The 22,481-nt window shown below is 46.7% G+C and overlaps 2 protein-coding genes across 4 annotated transcripts in view; one reads left to right on the top strand and one right to left on the bottom strand.

Moving 5' to 3' along the window:
* The window catches only part of LOC135897316 (solute carrier family 2, facilitated glucose transporter member 8-like), a 92,444-nt gene that overhangs the window by 17,778 nt on the left and 52,185 nt on the right, over nt 1-22,481 (bottom strand). The window lies entirely within an intron of this gene.
* LOC135896618 (uncharacterized) overlaps nt 880-22,481 on the top strand; it is a 35,663-nt gene continuing 14,061 nt past the window's right edge. Inside the window, exons 1-3 of the mRNA XM_070532701.1 lie at nt 880-969; nt 3,090-3,196; nt 7,694-7,759. Of these exons, the coding sequence (XP_070388802.1) occupies nt 918-969; nt 3,090-3,196; nt 7,694-7,759 (225 nt within the window). The 5' untranslated portion in view covers nt 880-917. The remainder of the gene's footprint in view (nt 970-3,089; nt 3,197-7,693; nt 7,760-22,481) is intronic.

Here is a 22,481-nt window from a genome sequence, read left to right as displayed (position 1 = left end):
CAATTAGGAGAAGATGAGAGACGAAAGGCAGGTCGGACGCTGCAGAACAACTCCCGTGTACTACCTCTTTCTGTGAAATGAGCCCAGTTTAAATCAGCTGTGCAGGGAGAAACGAAGTCTTAGCTGGGAAACAGCGTTGACAAGGAAACGTGCTTTCATCAGGGTTAGAACGATAAGAGCTCTTGTTCTGGCGAAGGCACACCGCTTGCCGAAAGCTTGCCTCCAAACTGAACTTTCGCTTCATCGTTCAACATTGATCAATTCAGGGCTCTACATTGCTGCGGCCATATTATCTTGACTAGCTTGTCTCTGGTTTGATCAACGGACCAGGACTCGTGTTTTGCGTCCCGTATCATGACTGAAGGACCTCATGCTCAATGCATCTGACACTTTCCAACTCTCGCTGCGAGTCGACGGTTCACGTTACGCTGCATGGCAAGCCAACGACGACGAGATGGGGCAGTGGCTGCCGAGCTTACTGGGATTCTGAGGAACCTAGGCTCGACTTTTTTGCCCGGACAATGCAACGCGTATTACGGTCGCTAGGTTTCAACCGCCCCAAGTGGCAACTGCACCGTAGGGCTGTATAATTATGCTCCATCAAGGATGCTTGCTGTCGCAGTTGAGCAAACACATGTGTGGTAGTCGTAGGAAGCGAAGGCCGTGTTGACGGCTATATGTGGTATAAATCACGCTTCATGCCCTGATTGTAGATTAAAGTCCGAGCACGAACATACGGCCTCATCGTGTGTACAAAGAACCGCTGAAAACATTTTCGGGAACTTCATTTGTCAATTGGCGCTCTGTGCACCTGCGCACACCCTGTGCCCGCGCACACTGCAAGAACGAACAACTCTACACTAAACGAGGGAATGGATGCAGTACTATTCTGGCGCGTCGCTATTTTATTCAACTTTATGCTAACAACAGTGGTATGTAGCAGGTTTGAAATCTGCGGGAAAAGTCAAGGTAAGCGCTCCGTTTAGGTTTCAACAGCACCCTCAGTTTGATCGCCAACGCGTCACTATCTCGAAGACCGCCTTGCGCTGTTTCATGACTTCTCCACAGAATAATTCTTGCAATGCGCTGTTTACCATAAGTGAATGTAAAGTACCCCCAGCGCGTACGCAAGCAAGCACGCGCGCACGGTCGCATACACACTCAGACACATGCTCGCGTATGCACACGTACGCAAACACAAACACATAGAGGAGCGGCAAGCACTAATTTGAGAATGTGCAGTGCAAAAAAAAAAAGACACAGTCGAAACAGAATGTTTTTGCGCCCGCTATATCTAAACGTTTTCGTTTGAATTGATATGTACGCATTGTTAGCTTTAAGTTAAATTTTGCAATTACAACTTGTATCATAAAGCAAAGGACTATGTCCTGCTACAACTTTCGTTCATTAATTCAATGCACACTATGAAATGATTCAAGCACTCTAACCAGAGGATAAGTAATATCGATTCAATTGTGTTGGGCGACTGTAAAAAAATGTCTTGCGTTAAAGAACGACGTAATAAAGAGGTTGTGTTTGTTAAGGAATTACTTTAAAAATTCACGCCACAACTCAGCACAAGCCTAAGTAACGTTCTAGATAGTTCTGGCTCACACGATTTATAGCAACATGTATCGTGTTATTTATATGAGTGAAGAGTACACTATGTTCGGGCTTGGCGTGAGATTACGACTTGATATGTTCAAGTAGGAACATTGGTCGACACTATGTCGCGTCCGCATAGAAGAACAACAGATACTTGCCTGTCGGCGATGAAAACGATGACTTGAGAATGTTGCGTCTGTGAAGAGGGAGCGAAAGTAAGGGTGGGATTGCGCGTACTAAATTTTTTTTTCAAAGACGCTTCTTTATCTCGAATGGTTGTAAAATAAGTATGGTGAGCAATGCATCACTTTCGGTAACATCGTCATAAGAAGATGACGAATAGACGCATACTTACGAGGGATCTGCCCTCGTAAGCGTGCATTAGGAAAAGAGCGGGGGTAATCTGACATTCCTTATTTGCAGAATACGAAATATTCAATGCGATCTATCACAGGTTCATGGAGTTGTGTGCGATATTCTCCATATCACTCCCGCAGCCACACAAGTGTCGCCGATAATTGTAGGGCTAAGAGTGGGGCTTCACCGACGCATTTCGCTTCGGGTGGTGGTCGACAACTTACAATGGTTACAAAATTGAGGCTAATGGCAATAATATATATATATATATATATATATATATATATATATATTGCGATGAGGTTTATTCTCGTTCACGATGTTGTGGAATGCTAGGCAAAACAAGGCACTGCAAGGGCTGCCCGAAGCACGGGGTCGCTCGAGATCGCGGCACGGCCCTTCGTCTTCCTCTTCAGACGGCACATACACAGGGGCGCGTCTGCTTCATTACAATATATATATATATATATATATATATATATATATATATATATATATATATATATATATATATATATATATATATATATATATATATATATTCTATACTAAAAGAATAACAGGATTTAGAGCAGACTTGCTAAACTGGTGAAACGGAATGTAGAACGCAATGGGTGCATCAGATGTAGTAATATTAATGCGAAAATGCTTGCAGGCTGATATTCAAGGAATGAAAAAACGTCGCATGCGTAATACTCAAACGAATCCCAAACAATTAGCCCCAATAACCTGAGATAAACTCGCGTGAAACTCAGATAAACCTCGGACAACGGCAAGCACGTTGTGGCCAAAAGAAAAACACGGAATTCGGTCATATTTGACATTTTACGTGCTCCAGCGGCGGCCTCTTGCATATGTAACCTCACTGAACAGGCTAGTTGTGTAGGTTCTTTAACACCGACACAAGTGAAAACGTAGCCAATGTCCCGACGAGGGTGTGTTACAAGTAGTTTGCAGCAGTTTTGCGTGCTTCAATTAATACGGTGGACACTACGAGGAATTGTTCACGCACGTGCGCTCTTTATTTTCACATCGATTTGCATTTCTTCAGAACAAAGTGTTGAATTAACTGCCGGTACTATGCGTGCAGCTCCTTATTTAAGTTTTGATGGCAAAATTTCAATCAGGCATCGTGACAGCGTCCAAAGCTGCTGCTTTAGCCAGCAAGTATATCCAAAAGTGCGGAAAGAACATGCTCTTGAACTACTCCTGGACGATGCCGAAGATGATAAAGGTACGTGCTAACTAGTATTCATTTATTGCAGCAAAATTTGCCAACCAAGATTTCTGTAGAACTTTTTGTTGGGCTAGTTGGTGCATGTTACTGAAGTACTAGAGCGCCAAACAGACGACACAAGATTTCTGTACCGCAGCCACTTTTTCACGACATACGCTATTGTCAAGTGTATTAAAAGGGAGCTGGGGACGTTTATTCACATGCGGATGAGTTGTCAATGATTGTCATCGTTGCTTCCGGTGGCTGTGAAAATGTCGCTAGTAGATGTTAAAATTAAATTATGGGTTTTTAGGTGCCGAAACCACGTTATGATTATGAGGCACGCCGTTGTGGAGGACTGCGGAAATTTCGACCACCTGGGGTTATTTAACGTGCACCTAAATCGAAGCAAACGAGTGTTTTTCCCATTTCGCCCCCATCGAAATGCAGCCGCCATGGCCGGGATTCGATTCCGCGACCACGTGCTCAGCAGCCCAACACCACAGCCACTGATCAACCACGGCGAGTGGTAGTGGATGTTGCGTTCACTTGCCGCTCACAGAAGCTCGATGCTGAAGCGTTTTCTCCATATTTACACCCTCATATAAAAATTCGGGGAAGAACCTTCGGAGGTCTTCGCACAAGAACAGCGAAGAGCTGCTGCTCCTTCAGTTCTTGCATCAGGTGCCGCAACATCTTGTTCTCGGTCATTCCTGGGTCTGCACGTTGGAAGAGGCATGCCATATCTTGGACGAACGCGGTAACACTTTTTATGGTATGCTAGACGCGGGCCCGGATCGCTCGTTTTGCTCGTTGGCAGTGATCAGTACTGGTGGGGGTGTTTAGTCGCTGACGGGGGAAGTCATGCCACGGCGTCAGTTGCTCCTCACGGTTTTGAAACCATGTACGCGCGCCGTTCTTCAGGCAAAAGTAGACATTTTCGAGCTTAGTCGCGTCGTCCCATTCGTTGTCTTCGGCCGCACGCTCGGAGGAAACCATGCAGTCTCCGACGTCTTCGAACACGTCGCCATTGAACGACTTCGGAATCCGTGGGTTCTGGCGTGTGTAGCGGTTGGTCATCGCGCTTTCCATAACGGTTGAGGTGGTCTCAACCGCTTGGTTGTTTTCTGGAGGCCATCTCCGGATCCTTCGGCTGGCCCCGTGTACCGGAGTATCGACTGGCAATGTGCTAGTGGCTCCGCTTCCAGGAGGGGTCTGCGGCAAATGTGAGAACTATCCAGCACTTCTATCACTTTGTCACGTGTCTTGAAAGGAAACTGGTGACGTTTGTTGAGGGCAGCCGGTTCCTGATAAAAAAAGAACATGATGGTGAGTCCTGGCTAACGAGCGGGTTAGTTAGCACGCGCACTTCCTTTTTCTTGTCCTTGCCTGCATGTTCTCTTGCATTGTGTCTGCTACTGCCGGTGACAATATTTACGATAACACTCGTTATACGAAGTACGGCACGTAAAATGTCAGCCTCGAGTTCCATCTTGCGCGAATCTCATTGCGTTTGCTTCTTTGAAATTTTCTTATTTACGTCCGGTGACCTCGCTGCACGTAAGTAACTCTAACGGCGTGGCCTTCCTGCGCAACACAGCCTGCGCATTTTTGCTAAACAGCTTTTAGGAAACCACCTAAGAAGCGGAGAAAATCAATAAAGGAAGATATAAAAGACCGCAAACAGGCCGCTAAGTATCATAGATCAGAAGCCAAGAAGTTGGGATTTCATGGCGAAGAAGTGCTCGTTATATGGAGCATGTACTGCAGAAAACGGTGGCGAGTGAGCTTGTGCAAGAAAAAAATTAAATGTACAAGTGAACGTTGGGTGTTTAACATTGGTAATAAAGGCAGTGGCGTACAGAAGCGAATTTCGAACCATGTAAAAGCACTTTGAGGTCCAACGGAAAATGCGTAAATGACTATAAGGGATGGATGGAGAAGGTAGCATCTTAGCAGGAGACAGTGGGTTGTGGTATATCAGAGAGGTTATTAAGAATAACTTCGGCAAAAAAGAAAGCGTTGTCCGGACTCAAGAAGATACAGGGATAGAGCAGCCTGAGAAATCAAAATTTAGCTTGTGAAATTTTCACTAGAAAACACGCAGCAGAAACGTCTCTAATACCATGGCTGCATTGACTGATGGAATTCCAATATGGCTAATTTAACAACTGGGCCCAAAGAGCAGGACAATGCTGACTCTTGTCATAAAGCAAGTGATTAAAAGCAAGAAAGATAGGTTTGGCCGGCGTGAAAGTCAAATGAATTTTATCTACAAAAGCAAAGGTGAGAAGGAGAACACGAGGACGCGTACAGGTCAGTTACCGTAATGTCGGTAATATTCAAAATGACGATGCAACTCATAATACTAAAGCTCTGGAAGTTGGTTAAGAAACTAATAATGGGTTGAGTAGAGAACAAGTTTTACCCTGACATGCGTTTAGAGGATATTTTTAGGCTAACTGAGTGCATAGAGATTTTATTAGCTAAGAATACTGGTTGCGTGAGCAATTATTCAATTGTTTTTTTTTTTGCCTGTGGCAGATAGCACAATTCTAGTCCATGAGCTGGGCTACTCGAACAGACGGTCATTACTTGCGCAAGGAAATAATGTGCATAATTGAGTAATTATAAAAAGTCACTAATTATGTTTTGAACTAATAACGTTATGGCATATATTTCAGTTTGCAAATTCTAGTCGAGTATTTCGGAAGGAATTCTCAGGATGGCACAAATTGTGATAAAATTATTCCCGAACTTTGCGGAGAAACGCACTGGCGTTTCAGTTGCTTTTGTGCTTCAGTGAATTAAACGACGTTTTGCTAAGAAAGTAAGTGGGATGACAGTACATTTTTACCGTAGCTTTCTCGACGCATGTCTCGCAAATGGTGTCATACAGGAAATTCTTATCTAGTGGATATGGCTTGCAGTCACACCCGATAGAATTTGTATATTGGTACATGTGCCATAAAATAATTAGTTAAAACATAATTAGGAAATTTTTGTTATTCAGTGGATCATGCCTTTCGATTTCTTATGCATGTAACGTCCGCCTCTCCGAGCAGACCAAATCATGGACTACAGTTGTTTTCAAGGCGCATAGGAGACATGTAACTGCTGCAAAATTTATGCTCCTTCGTCGTGAAAATGGCTGCTTATGACAGCAGAAACGTCTTAAAGTCTCTTTTTTCTGTTTTTTCTTTGCTATAGAATGTACTTTTTAGCTTCGTTAATGGTAATTATTGAAGAACTGGTTGTCTTTGAAACCTTGACTCCAGTTTTCATTGTGCACGTGTTTGATCTATGCTCAGTGGCCAGCGATGTTTTAGCCGAGCGCTCACATTTGTTGTCACGTGACGTTAGTAGAAGCCGCTAAATTTGCCGACGTACTTTCTTTTTTACCTGTGAGGTATACGCGTGATATTCTTGTCTGCTGTGGTGTGCTCGGTCTTGGTCATCATGCGCCACTATCTAAATTAGGAAGACTGTGCATGTGACAGTGCGCAATGTTCCTGCATTTGCGCGACCGTGCCAGTTTAGGGCGCCGTAGACGAAAATGATATACGCATGGCCATTTGCCGAAAAATCGTGACAAACGACACATTCCTTGTGTGCCACTCAATTGATAAGTGATAGTTAGTTGTATCGTAAGTATTAGCTTAGAGGCGATATTGAGCAGCCAATTCTTTATTTAGTTATATTCCTTTAGTATGAGCAATTATATTATTACCACAATTAGTGCAAAAGTATATACCTAATATATTCATTCATATATTTGTTCACATCTTACAGAAGGACCTTAACGGAGCGAATGTAAACGTGGGGATGAAGATTAATATGCAGAATAAAAAAAAATCGATAGCCCGGCAAGGGAATAAGAGTTCAGAATCGCGAGTCAACCTCTAAAGTCTGTGAAGGAGTACGTTTACCTAGGTCATATAATTATAGGGAACCTTAACCATGAGAAGCAAATTCACAGAAAAAAATGGATTAGAGTGCATGTGGCAGAAATTGTCAGCTCCTGACTGGTAGCTTGCCATTATCATTGAAAAGGGAAGGTGTACAGTCAGTGCATTTTACCAGTGCTGACATATGGGGCAGAGACTTGGAGACTGGCAAAGAAGCTTGAGAGCAAGTGAGGGACGGCGCAAAGAGCGATGGAACGAAGAATGCTAGGTATAACGTTAAGTGACGGAAAGAGAGCGGTTTGGATCAGAAAGCAAAGGAGTATAGCCGATATGCTAATTGACATTATTAGAAAAAAAAATGGAGCAGGGCAGGTCATGTAATGTGCAGGTTAGATAACCCTTGGACCATTAGGGTTACAGAATGGGTAACAACAGAAGGGAAGCGCAGTCGAGGACGACAGAAGACTGGGTGGGGCAATGAAATTATGAAATTAGGAAAGTTGGAATCGGTTGGAGCAGGACAGAGGTAATTGGAGTTCGTAAAGAGAGGCCTTGATTTTTGTTGGTGACAAAATAGGGTGATGTGATGATGGTGATGATCTTACAGATGGCCGAAAAGAGTTGCTTGGGAATAAACTTGTGCTACGCTCGCCATGAAGCAAAAAAGCGAAAGGTAACATTCCTGTATCTTATATAGGAACAGTGATAGATGAATGTACCATACGTAGCCGGTGTAGAGGGTGAATATAATCAATTGTTTTTTTCTGCTTGATAGCGCTTATATATGAGCTAAGGTGCTCTTACTCAAGTAATCTTAATTTTATAAATCTACTTACAGACATAAAATTGAGCATGTTGGTGGCAAAAAATTGCAGGGTAGCCGTACGGAAACGAATGACTGCAAACGTAATTTTCATTAGTCATGATAACTTAGGTTTTGAATTGCCGCCATGTATTCGCCGTGGGTAAAATTTAAAGGTAGTGGTAAAATACTAGTGTTGACTAGTTGTATACTCGTGAAAATATTCGACAAGAAGGCATTTTCTGTTGTTCATTGATTCATTGAGTTTATTTGGCATTAAGTCACTCTTGCCAGAGGCACTGAGAAAAGGGTAGAAATGGCTGCTTGACCGAAATCCACGTTCGAATATAATATGCAATTAAAATTAATCTCTCTCTCTCTCTCTCTCTCTCTCTCTCTCTCTATATATATATATATATATATATATATATATATATATATATATATATATATATATATATATATATATATATATATATATATATATCCTAGGGTTTGACGGAAACTCGTCTGGCGAGGAAGGAACATGGCTGAATAAATGTACAGTGGCCAACTGAAAGAATCCAATATCACAGATTAACGTTTCGGCGCTCAATACGGGCGTCTTCTTCACAATGAACGAATGCATAATGGTCTTTATTATATATGCGTCGGAAGACGTAATGCTCTTTCGTACAACTCAGTTAGGGGTCCCAGGGTCCAGTTTATCGTGTTAGTATTAAATCGTATGCAGAATGATTCAGGGAGCAATAGGGATGATATTTTTTTCTCTCATTCAGTGATAGAAGCCGAATTCCAGTTAATACACTGTCCAGTCCTTTCGTGAGGCTCTGCCAGGGCGCTGGAAACCGAGTGTCCTTTGGCTACATCACTTAGGTGCCGCCGTAGCCTTCTTTTAAAGTTCCCCGCCTCGCCTACGTAGCACACCTGGCAGTCCTGGCAAGGCATATTGTAGACGCCGCCCGGCAATTTTTCTTTTTCGAGGCGGTCTTTGACTCGGACGAGTTTTTGTTTTAGCTTGCTTGAAGGGAGGTCGCCGATTTACGCGAACAAAGTATTAAGACTGGAGACGTTTTACAAAGTTAAAATGATATGTGATATGTGATATGTGATATGTGATATGTTATGTGATATGTGATCGTTTGAACGAGGAGTGTGGGCGCCATCACTCGAAAAAAGAGGAGAAAGAATGAACTGGGCTCGCGCTGTGAATCTAACTGGTCAGCGCTGCAACCGCTGTTGTAAATATAACCTGTAAATAGTTGCTCGTCTTACTGACTCGTCCTTCGCGTGACAAAGTGGTGGAGGGTGCCGTTTCCCGTCCTCGCCATGGAGCTCCGCAGCGGCCACACCATCCTGCTTTCCGTCATGGCGCCCGGTGACGACACCTCGTCTCCTTCTACTCCTGTGACGCCGACGACAACGTACGTTACGGCCAACAATCGCCGCGATCCGGGCGTATTCTCCGGCCAAGATAATGTCGACGTAGAGGACTGGCTCAACCTATATGAGCGTGTTAGCCAAAGCAACCGCTGGAACCTTACCATTGTAATAGCCAATGTCGTATTCTACTTGGGCGGAACTCCTTGTGTCTCCTTCCGGACACACCAGGACCAGATCTCTAGCTGGGATGCTTTCAAGAAGAAACTCGTCGATCTCTTTGGAAATGCCAACGGTCGGTAGCTGGCTGCTAGAAAAGAGCTCGTTACCCGAGTTCAGTCTTCTACTGAATCGTATGTCTCGTACATACAAGACGTGCTCGCTCTTTGCCAGAAAGTCGACGAGAAAATGGCCTAAGTTGATAAAGTCGGCCACGTATCTAAAGGGATCGCGGATGACGCGTTCAACTTGTTGGCCTTCAAAAATGTGTCCAGCATCGACGTCATTGTCAAGAAATGCCGGCGCTTTGAGCTCGCCAAAAGCCGCCGCATCATTCCACAGTTCTCCCGGCTCACTAACACGGCTGCGAAGTCGTCTTACGTTGACGTTACCGCTTCACCGCCTTTTAATGAGCACGTAACACGTATTGTTCGCCGCGAACTCGAGGCTCTAAGTTCTGCGCCGCTCCATTCACGCCCACTTGAACCTACCATTGACCAACCAGCCCCAGCGATCTCCCTCATTCAGGCAGTTGCATGGCAAGAATTTGCAAACCTAGGTTTTCCGGCTGCCTGCTCCGTCTCCCAACCTGACGCCCGACCGGTGCTGACTACTCCGCCTCACGAAGATCTGTATTCCCATCTCAGATACCGCAACCCTGCCGAGTGGAGAACTCCGGACGACAAGCCGATATGCTTCCGTTGGCACCGCATTGGCTACGTTGCTCGTCACTGCCGCACCTTCTGGACGTCACCGTATTCGAGCTCCCTTTCCCCGTCTACTCGTCCATATGCCGACCTGCGGCGTTGCTCGCCTCGCCGTACGCCTCCTACCTCTCACGTATCCGTCGATGTCAGTCGTCCTGCTCGCTCGCCGTCACCTCAGCGCCGTCGGTCCCCGTCGCTCCAGCCACGCCGCTATTCGTCGCCGACCAATTATAGACCATCCCGGACAGAAAACTAGGTCACGCAGCTCTAGGAGGTAGTGCTGCATCACGTTCGTCCTGCCCAAATCCTCCATTGACGCTCCTCACCAACGCAAACCTAATTGAAGTAAACGTAGATGGTGTTCCGTTGACGGCATTGATTGATACTGTAGCCCAAGTGTCCATAATGAGCGCTAACCTATGTCCCCGCCGCAAAAAAGTTCCTACGCCTGCCATCACTCGAGCCGTGCGCATCGCCAATGGCGTCACTGTTGCCGTCAAGGGTATGTGCACTGCTCGCATAGGAATTGCTGGTCGCCAAGTTCCAGTCCTGTTCACGTGCTGACCAGTTGCCCTCATGACCTAATCTTCGGGCTCGGCTTTCTGACGACGCATTCTGCCCTCATGGACTGTTCCACATCTACGCTGTGCCTCGAGCTTCCTCTTCTTTCAAACATTTGCCCCGAGCAACCTAACACCCTGTGCCCTACAGCGTTTGTTCGCTTACCTCCAAAAGCCCTAACCTTCGTAGAATTGGTCACAATGCCTGGTGGCGACTATGTTGTCGCACCTATCCGTGATGTCCTCCTGGCACGCGACATCTCTGTGCCACACTCCGTCGTAACCCTTGCCACTAGTCAGATGCCTCCCCGTTATAAATTTTTGCTTGACAAAGGGTAACTACAGCGCTGGCTAGTTCAGCCGACAGCTCGAGAGCCAGAGAGCGTTCGTCGTCTTCGTCGGGGCACCAGCGCACATCGGCCACAAGATACACGAATTATGCATGTATTAATATTGTTACGAATGATGTTTATTTACAGGGTAAAACGATGAAACGAGGTCCGAGAGGGAAGCTACAGGCCAGGCCCAGCCGGCGCAGAGCACCGCGAGATCACGAGCGCGCACTCTACTTTTTCTTTCTCTCCCTCAGCCGCGCAGTGCTGTGACATTTTGCCCGGGGGCTGACGAAGCTCGCTGAGCGATATAAAGGGACCTGTGATGGCACTGCTTGAGTCTGGCCACGTGAACAACTTGCGTCGCCCGTGAACGCCGATTACTTGCCGTCACTTTGGAGACGACATAGTTCACATCACTCAAGCGGCTCAGTATAACGAATGGTCCAGTGTAAGTGGCGAGAAACTTGCGGTGCAATCCCTTTTTGCGAACAGGTGTCCACAACCAAACATAATCACCAGGAGTAAAGCTGACGGGGATATGCCGCGCATCATAGCGAATCTTGCTGTTGCCTTGTGAGGACAACGTCCTAAGATGCGCCAGTCGACGTGCTTCCTCTGCACGACACAGAGTTTGGGCGATGGAAGGATCTTCTTGGTACGATAAAGGTAGCATAGTGTCCAGAAAGCTCTGGGGTGTGCGTGCGTACAGCAAAAAGAACGGCGCATATCCGGTAACTTCGTGCTTGGCACTATTGTACGCATACGTTACAAAAGGTAAGACGGCGTCCCAATTCTTGTGGTCAGCAGCGACATACATTGACAACATGTTGGTAAGGGTTCGATTCGTCCGCTCCGTGAGGCCATTGGTTTGCGGGTGGCAAGGAGTGGAATGACGATATGCACAACCACAAAGCCGTAAAAGTTCTTCAACGACGTCGGCGGTGAATTGCCGTCCACGGTCACTGATGACAACACGGGGAGCGCCGTGAAGGAGTATGACGTGATGCAACAAAAATGAAGAGACATCTGCTGCAGTGGCAGATGGAAGTGCCGCCGTTTCCGTGTAGCGAGTAAGATAATGTACGCATACTATAATCCAGCGGTGGCCAGCTGACGTCTTTGGGAGCGGGCCAAGCAAGTCGATGCCGACTCTTTCAAAGAGTAATGGCGGTAGCTTAACTGGTTGTAAATAGCCTGCTGGGGCCGTCGTCGTTTGCTTGTGGCGCTGGCAAACAGTACAGCTGGCAACATACTGTTTCGTTGTTTTCCAGAGCTTGAGCCAGAAAAATCTCTGTCTGAGGCGGTGTAGTGTGCGTGCAAAGCCAAGGTGACCGGACGTGATATCGTCATGCATGGAACGAAGGACAGCAGGGCGCAGGTTTTCAGGCACAACTAGAAGCAATGGGTGACCATCAGCCGAGTAATTTTTTTTTTGTACAGCAAATCATTACGAAAAGTAAACGGTGTTGTTCCTGCTGGCTCACGTGCAGCTGCCCGTATGGATTTCAAAGTAGGGTAGCAACGTTGCTCGCTCTCGAAGGTACGCAGGTCTGGAAAGTCGGAAGAGATGGAAACTAGGTAGTCGTCGAAGTCATCATCCTAAGCTTTAGTGTGCCGCGGCGAAGGGAGACGGGATAGGCAATCAGCATCCGTGTGACAGCGTCCGCTCTTGTAGTTAACGGGAAAGCTGTACTCTTGAAGGCGCGAAGCCCATAGGGCCAACCGGCCAGACGGGTCACGCAGCCCAACCAACCAACAGAGTGAATGATGGTCAGTCACTATCGTGAATGCGCCGCCATGTAGATAAGGACGGAACTTCTGAATGGCGTAGACGACTGCTAGGCACTCGATTCAGTAACGGTGTAGTTCGTCTCCGCTTTTGTAAGCGTCCGACTAGCGTAGGCAATGACATGCTCACGGCCATCGCAGAGTTGAACAAGCACAGCGCCAACACACGCACCGCTGGCGTCAGTGTGCAGCTCAGTTGACGCCTCCGGATCAAAATGCCGCAGTACCGGTCCAGAAGTCAACAATATTGTTAGGTAGTAGTGACGACAAAGAACAAAGCAATACTGTGAATGACAAAAATAACTTTAATTGGCGAACCTGTGCCCATAAAAACAGGCTACACTTACAGCACAACGATAGCCGCTAACACAGTCGGCGATCGTCGAAATCTGGTCTGCCGGCCGAAAAACTTCGGATACATGCCGGCGCGTACCGCGGTGAGCGATAACATTTGTTAGACGGTAAAAAGGAGTTCACCCGAAAAAGATAAGTCCATCTGTGACTATTGCGGCGAAGAGGAACCCTTTAGTGGGCCATCTTTTCCAGCGCTCCGCTCGGGAAACGCCGCAAGTGCTGAGAGTCCGTTCCCTGCTCTAATGGCCGGCACAAAAGCCGGTGACAAATTAAAGGGCAGCTGCAGCACTTTTAAAAAAAGTCAGCTTTCAGCGAAATGTTAGAGCTTTTCACCCCCTGAATATAAAAATGAAAGTTTAACGAGCCAGAAGTCACCGATGCTTGCTCTATTTAGCGAAAAGAAGCAGCAACATCTGTGGGAGGCACTGCGCGCCGATTCACGGGCTCTAATGGCGTCATCTACGATATCGGCGAGGTGCGTGACTCGAATAGAGCGCTCACTTGACCCCTGCATTAGAGGGGTATAGCTTGTTTGGTGTTCGGGTAAACGCAGGCGGATCTTTAGTTAAAACGATAGCGCACGCGCGCAGCAACGTGGTTTTCTTTCATATTTCGCGCGCTTTCTCTGAACGCTGAAAGCACCACACAGCATGCACAGTGCTCATGGAATGAAACGCGTCAATTTAGGGCTAACTAATGCGCATAGTTTCGTTTCCACCGGCTGCAGTTCATGTCGCATCGACGTAATTTTGGCGCGTGCACTTAGGTCGAAGTCGGCGTCACTTCTGGTGACCAGATTCCCAGCGACATGATATGGTTTTCTCGAGTACCTTGCACATATGCGGAGTTCTACTAAACGCTGCCCGTCATGTTTCATTCCGTGAGCCCTGTACGTTGGCAAAAGAAATTAGATCGGTCATTTCTGAACCCGCTCTACAATACAATGAAGCGCACTAGGTCCTAAAGTGAACGTTATATGTTTTCGTAATTCATCATAGCTAATTAAGTAAGTAAGTGGAATGTAAAAAATACTTTAAGGAGGACCACATGACGGAAAACCATCTGCAATTAGTTTCCTTTAGCTGCGGCTTACCATTGTTTCAGATCTTTCCAAAAAATTGTGTGAAACGCCCTGTACAAATCTACATGCCAAAGGGAAAAAGGAAGCATAGCACTGTATATTCCAAGATTTAACGCATCTCTATATCACAAATTAAAGCTACGCTTTCAAATGACAAGCCAAGCACAGAATTTCGACTAATAATAAATGTGTACCCCTATTACGTCGTTTTGCTACCGCCAAATAATGCATACGGTAATAAAATGAAAAGGAAGAGCGAGTTACATAAAAATTTTAGAAGAACCCATCACGTCCTTATATATGTTAAGTTTATTGTAAACTTATAGTAAATCCCAGTCCTCCCGCAAGTGGAGGCCAACTAACAAACCTGTCCGACGGAAGCGGACAATTGGCTTGCCATTTTTTGACTAGCAAGGATTGAATTGCTGCAGGAATACGGGTACTATAGCTTTTGTCATTGTTTTCTAGAACAGCAGGATTTCTCGGATCACTCCTCTTATAGGCGTCATTAGCTCACTGAGATGATGAAACCTAAAATTATGCAAGTGTTAATAGCTTCCTAGTAGGAGTTGCACATGATACAAACATTTTAATTCTGCGAGCGTAAATTATTGCTTCTGAGACGAAAACATGTAGCTTAAGAATAAAAAAGAAAAAAAACATGGGTGTGATGCAATGGCTAGCCCAACTGGACCTAGTGTCCCGACGGACCAGCGGGAGCAAACATTCCGCGTGGTTGTGCACGCACTCGAGTGAGGAAGCGCGGAATTGGAGATGTCCCACGTGCAGTGAAGAAATATAAGGAAAACCAACAGCGATGAATAAGCAAATGCTATAAAAGAGCGCTCACAGAATCGGTAAAAAAAAACAATAAAAAACGTGTGGCTCATTCACCGCGGCGGGAGGCAGGCGGAGCTGAAAAGAGCAAGGAAGGCGCGTTGGCTTGCGTCGGACGTCAACGTTCTGGAGGCCAACCGCTGTCGGAGAGACCAGATCGAGCGCAAACGCATGAAGGGACCTCTAATCGACGCATTTTGCGCTCCGGTCAACCAGCCGACCAACCAGAATCTGCGAGCGCTCGCCTGCCGTCTCCGCGCGTACAGTTAGTCGAGCGACGCAACACCAATCAAACTGCGAGTGCACTGCGGTAGTCGCTCTGAACCCTGCGTAGAGATGGTTGGTCTCACTTTCCCCCGTTCCCTGTGCCCTTGTAGATTTATTTTGTATGTGTAAATATATGTTTGTGAGCGGTGATTGTTACCGCTCTTTCCTTGCTGCCGTCGGAGGCGTCTCTGACTCACAGAATTAAGCCTGCTGCAGGAACCGCTTGGTAACAATGGGGTCTGCGACGGAGTATTTCTCTCTGATTAATTATGGTCGGAGCTAGCGCAGTCAGGGATCGTAGCTGAGGGCTGGAGGGGAAATGGATATGAATAAATTAATTGCGGCCAATGCAACGCTCTGCTTGATAGGGGCGGAACTTCGGGTATTGGCAGAGGAGAGAGCAATGAAAGTGCGTGATGAGAAAGCGCAGGCATGTTGAATATTATGCTCCGAAAAAGAAGAGAAGAAGACGAAGTGAGAAACGAACGTGGAGCCGAGCGCGCGCCTGCATTTTTTAAGTTGTTTTAGCAAGCGTCGAATAAAGAAGACGTTCTCTACTTCGGCTGCGCTTCCTGGTTTTCAACATATGGTGCCGTGACCAGGATATCAGACCTACAGTTGAAGACCCCTAACGATGAAGCGAGCTACCTGAAGAGGACGACCTACCGACGCGATCAACGCGACGACGCTGCGGCAGAATCGAAGAACGATCCACGTCATCACGAGGCCTACGATTCCCGACGTGAGGACATGGAAAGACTACGACGGAAGCGTGCTACGTTTCGAGCGGCGGTCACCAGGATCATCAACGACACGACAACTCTTATGCAGACGGAACCAACGCCATATGGTGAGCTGACCGACCATCTTAACCTATTGAAGATAAAGGAAACTATGCTTACGGACCTTGATAACCAAGTAGAAGAGCAGGTTGCCGATGATAACCTTGAGGACGAGCTTCTCATCGTTGGACAGTATCAAGAATCTATCGTCCTCGCGAAGTCCCGCGCTGAACGCATTTTATCCGACCAGCAAACAACGACTACGCGCGAATCTCACGATGACTTTCGTCAAGCACGCGCACACGTTAAGCTACCGAAGCTCGATGTGCCGAAGTTTCATGGTGACCCCATTAAATGGCCGGAATTTTGGGATCAGTTTGAGTCTACTATTCACCAGAACCGATATATTACCGACGTAGACAAACTGAAATATCTTCGGAGCTACTTGATGGGTAAAGCGGAAGGTGTCATCAGCGGCCTGTCGACAACTAACGAGAGCTATAGCACCGCTATAGAACTTCTCAAAGAAAGATTCGGTCAGAAGTCACTGATTGTTAACGACCACATGCGTCGCCTTCTAAACCTACGTAAAGTTCGTTCTTGCGAAGATTTCGAAGGGCTTCAAAGGTTGCATGAAGAAGTGCAGACTCGCGTGAGATCTCTGCATAACCTTGGCGTCGAAGAAAAAGAATATGGAGTGCTTCTGAAAACTGCTATAATACAAAATCTTCCACAAGAAATGGTACTCCGTTATAATCAGCGCATCCTGTGTTCGACAAATACAGGCGTTACTAGTGAAAGTCTAAACGAAATGTCTGTTCTTCTAGACTTCTTGAGCCTTGAAGTAAGAAGCCGGGAACAGACTATAATGATGACTTCTGACAAGAGAACAAGCCTCAACAGCAAAACGACAATCTAATGAGCATTTCCAAGGTTCTGCATCTATGCTAACCGTGAAACTGACTCCAGAGAGTTGTATATTATGCGGAGACAAAAATCACTCGGTGGATGTCTGCACAACGGAACTAACATTAGACGAAAAGAAAGAGAAACTACGGAAATTAGGATGCTGTTTCCGCTGCGCTAGACAATTTCACAAAGCTAAGGAATGCCGAAACTGGAAGAGACTAAGCTCTGCGAAATGCAAAGGGCGACATATCACCACAATGTGCGACCCGAAATGGAAGCAGAAGAATGCGGAAACGCAGACAACTGTTTCCAGCTCGTCAACAGACTCGATAAAGTGCACAATTCTTCTGCAGACCGCGCAAGTTTGGGCTATGGGCACTGGAAGCAGATGCTTTGTAAGAATGTTGATTGATGGTGGCAGTCAACGCAGCTTCATCACGGAAGAATTATCTAGGAAGCTGAAAGCCACTGTGTTAGCCGAAGAGCAGCTCACCATCTCGGGATTTGGAAACGTTTCAGCACCGCGGAAATATTATAGGAGAGTACGAGTCACGCTGCATAGCCAGTACGACTCAAACTCACTTGAAATAGAGGCTATAGAAGTTCCCGAAATATGCAATGACTTGTCAGCTTTAACAGAGACAAATCTACTTGAAAAGTTGAAAAGCAAAAACTACCATTTGGCTGACCTCAACGCAGTTCATGACTCACCTGAGCCTGGAATAAGCGTCGTTATAGGTGCAGACTATTACTGGCAGCTTGTCAGCGGAAGAATTCATCGACTGGACGACTCCTTGACAGCCATCGAAACTATCATGGGATGGACACTTCATGGAGATACTAGAAGTCCACCTAAGTTCTACAAGCAGGAAACCGCAAGGAACTTCAACATATGCCTAACGGAAGATAATGTTTCCCAGCAACTGAGGTCTTCCTGGGAAATAGAACATCTGGGACTGACTAACGAAGACAGACTTTCCAAAGATGACGAACACGTACTGAAGAACTTCGTGGGAACAACTGTTAGAAACAATGGTCGCTATCAAGTTGAACTTCCGTGGCGCAGCAATTGTTCCCAGCTTAAAGATAACCGGGATGTTGCGTTAAAGAGGCTGGAGTCTTTGCAGAGAACGCTACATCGAGAACCAGAGTTTCAGAAGGAATATGACACTGTCATTAGGAGCTACTATGACAAAGACTTCGCTGAGAAGGTCACAATGGGCAGCACGAGTGAACATATCACGTACTATATGCCACACCGAGCAGTAGTGCAACGCGACAGAACTACGACTAAAGTACGGGTGGTATTCGACGCCTCTTCTCATGCGTCGGACTCGCCTTCACTCAACGACGTCTTGTGGACAGGACCGAATTTGAACCCCAATATCATCGACTTACGGCTGAAGTTTCGCAGCTTCAAGATTATAATTTCCGCTGATATCGAAAAAGCGTTTCTTCAAACATCGCTGGCTGAACAAGACCGAGACGCGTTTCGTTACTTCTGGTTTGAAGAAAGATCTTCCAATATTAACGAACTGCGCATCACAAGGGTTCCTTTTGGTGCCTGCAGCAGTCGCTTTCTCCTTGCTACAACTCTGCGACACCACTTCCAGCTGGTAGAAGACAAATACCCTTCTACTGCCAAACTATTGAAAGGTCTTCACAGAAAGGCGGCCACCAATAGTGTGTCGGCTACTCAAGGACAGTCATGGAATTCTTGGACCGAAACTATCTGCTTCAGGAGTCCAGAAAACGAAGAAGCCGATACAGAGGCAGAGACAGAGAAAAGAGAAAGCGATGCCATGAAATTAAGAAATGAGGATATGGGACTTCTCGTATTTTGTCTAGCGTGGAATGATTTCTATTTAGTTGTGTGTGAAATATGTAACCAAGTCACAAAACCACACGCTCTGCGAAATCACTTGGAGCAGCGGCATGGGAGCACCGACACCTTTGGTAGGGGTGACGACACTGCTGACACGTCCGTGCTCCAACCGGCGGGTGGAAGGAAGTCCTCGGGGCACAGCTGCTTGTCATCGTCGTCCTCATCGTCGTCTTCAACGTTATCGTCTTCCGCCCTGCGACACTCGAGTGGGCCTACCGGGCGCCCATCGTCAACAGCAAAGGATCCATCTGGGTCCTCACTGTCAGGGAGGCACAGCAGTAGGGTGAAAAGGCTAAAACGCAACAACCACACGCTGGCCCCCGTTTTCCAGGTGGAGCGAATGCCACTTCCACGACAGCCTCAAGCCATAACCGCCCGCAACAGCTCGCCAGGCCTTGAAAAGGAATTACCTTCACCCCAGCAGCCACCACCTTTAACCCCTGGAAGGCTAGGAATGCTGTCTGGGCCGGGGCCAGGGCAGGCCAGTCACATAACACCCGACGCATGCACCAGCAGCACGTCAGCAATGGTGGCTGCGACGGCTTCCACTGCGGCACCTACGCCCATCAGGAAGACACATGCCAGCAATGGTTCCACCACGAGCATAGCAAAGTGCTCATGGTGCTGACGGCTTTGCCGATGGAAAATTTCGCTCATGCAAAGTGCGCACTTCTAGTGCCCACACGTTGCGGAGGCCGGCACAGATGCGGTACCACCTACTCCGTCTTGAAAAGAAACAAGCATACGCAAATTGTTCGGCCGGGAGCTGTTGAATATTATGCTCCGAAAAAGAAGAGAAGAAGACGAAGTGAGAAACGAGCGTGGAGCCGAGCGCGCGCCTGCATTTTTTAAGTTGTTTTAGCAAGCGTCGAATAAAGAAGACGTTCTCTACTTCGGCTCCGCTTCCTAGTTTTCAACAAGGCACATGCAGGCACCTGTAGCCAATAAACATAGTCTTGAGCTAGACCGCGACGTTTTGCACAAAATTTGCGCCTTGGAGAGCTTTGCGCGCCACGTCCTTTGTATAATGCCAGTGTCCTGGCCGAGAAACAGGTGGCAGCGCCAGCCAAGAGCTAATCAGCCCTCACAAGCATATGTCGTCAATGAAAAAAAAAAGAGATGACTTAGACGCTTACATTCAGAGAATCGACCGCCTCGCTACCCGTCCCAGAGTGGCCTAAAGAAAAATGCGCTTCTGCTTTTAGTCTTTGCCTTTCGGGGAATCTCGTAACTGCTATAGATAAAAAATCCCCAAATGTGTACTTTGATTAGGACAAGCTGAAGTTGAGCTTTATGCAATAGTTTCATTACAACGGTGAAGACTACCACGAGAGGTTCAGAGGTGTTGTGCCCGAAGATGAAGAAACATGCCGCCAATTTGCAGCAAAGCTGTCGGGATACTTCGGCAGAGGGTTCGAAACACCCAGAATGGAGAAGTTATTCGAGGTTTTGAGAGAGAAGATTATAGTAGAGCAGCATATGAATCGCGTCGACAATGGTCTGGTCGTTTTGCTCACGGAACGAAAATGCTCTTCACTGAAAGAAGTAGTAGCTACAACAGATAATTGCCTAGACAGACACGAAAAAGAACTGTAGGTCCTAGACTAGTTTCTGGCACTGATGAGAACGTTTCTACCGGCAGAGAAGTTAACGTCCCGAAAGAAAGTCTGAATTTTAGTGTAGAAGGAAACATGAGCTGTGCAACCAACTAGGACACAGTGTGGCTAATTGCCGTAGATATGGCAAACCTAATATTTCTGTGGCCTGTGGCAAATGCGAACTGTTTGGGCACCGCGCTGACAACCCTCCGCTGAGCAGGAGCGGGGTCGCTCAATCCTCCTGCGTGATAAACCCTCACGATAGAGAAGAAGCTTTTGGCATGCTAGAAACGGCGAAAAAAATCTGGTCATGAATAAAGCACTCGAAAAACATAGCCCGTCTATCGGTTACTTACAGGCGAAGAAGGGACGAATTGTATAATAAGTTTTCTTCGAGCTACAGGCTGTAACACGGCGAGTGTCCGCAAGGATCTTGTACTAAGTGAAAGTTTTACTTGTAAGAGATGTCCTGTGTTCCAGCTGGACACAGCCTTGCATTACTTTCCAGAGGCTAAGACTGAAGTCGAGACACAGTTCTTCTACAGAAAGGTCGTAGCCAAATTCATGAATAACCCCTTGTACAATCTCGTCCTTGGTAACAGCGGAGTATCTCCGGTAGACAATTGGATTGGCGCGCAGCCATTATTTGAGTGAAATCCCAAGTGCCGACATGAAAAACTGTCTGTCAGGAGAAAACAAGATGCACAAGAACCTCTCTAGTCTGAAGATGAAGCCCGCGAGTCAAGAAACCTGTATGTCTGATCAATCCTATCAAGTGCCTTATGCAAAACAGCCAGGTACGATCAGTGATCTCCTTGCTGTCCCTTTAGCAAATATGAGCCAACCAGACCGAAAATTTATCGAACAACAGAGGCAGGGTGGTACGCTTCGAAAGTGCTTTGACACATCTGGAAAACGATGTGCATCCCATGCTGGACATCACTCGAATTTATTGTCACAAAAGATATGCTTTACAGAAAACACAATTTCCATCAGGAAAACAAGTGAAGTAGCTCGAAGTACCGAGAACCTATATATTGACAGCGCTCAAGCTAGGACATGAAGGTCGCCTCGCGGGTCGCCATGGAATTAAAAGGACTACAGAAAAAGTCCCCTCGAGGTTTAATGACAAGGTATCAGTGAAGACATAGAGATATTAGTCAGGTCGTGCGATATATGCCAGAGAAACATTCTAAACTACCTTGTCCCGTGGCCACCTCTGGACAACATACCTGTTATTATCACGCTATTTAAGAGGGCTGAAATCGATATTATAGGGCTGTTGAAGCCTTATTCTGAGAGCGGGAAAAAATAAAAACTCAGTGCCCTTCCACTCTGTGAAGAAGGCTGAGCAGCTATGCTGTGTATGCGGGCCCCTTAATGTACTATCTGCGGGAATCGGCCCACGTGTAGAGAGTGCTTAACGCCTGCTTCACTTCCGCCGCGGATCGGCCCGGTATTGCAGTATCTTCGGAATCGACCCATGTATGGAGAGTGCCTAACGGCTGCTTCACCTCCGCCGCGGATCGGCCCGGTACTGCACTATCTTCGGAATCGGCCCATGTATGGAGAGTGCTTAACGGCTGCTTCATCTCTGCCACGGATCGGCCCACCATTGCATTATTTTCAGAATTTCTTTCTACACGCGGAAACAATAGAGGCGAAACTAGCCCTTAAGAGCTTCGCTGTAGTGTTCACACAAAGGTAGATTTTGTTACACGGTATGCTGATGGTGTGGCTTCGCCAACAACAGAAACCAAAGCGATAGCTGAAGGGTTGCTACGAATGTTTTCAAGGGTTGGCTAACCTCGGGAGTAAGTGACCGGGTCCGGACATTTACCGCTGACTTAATGGCAGAGATCAGCCGCCTACTCTCTATGCATCAGATTAC

This window comes from Dermacentor albipictus, chromosome 1 (assembly GCF_038994185.2).
Source record: "Dermacentor albipictus isolate Rhodes 1998 colony chromosome 1, USDA_Dalb.pri_finalv2, whole genome shotgun sequence".
NCBI lineage: Eukaryota > Metazoa > Arthropoda > Arachnida > Ixodida > Ixodidae > Dermacentor > Dermacentor albipictus.
This window is presented reverse-complemented; position numbering and strand designations above follow the sequence as displayed.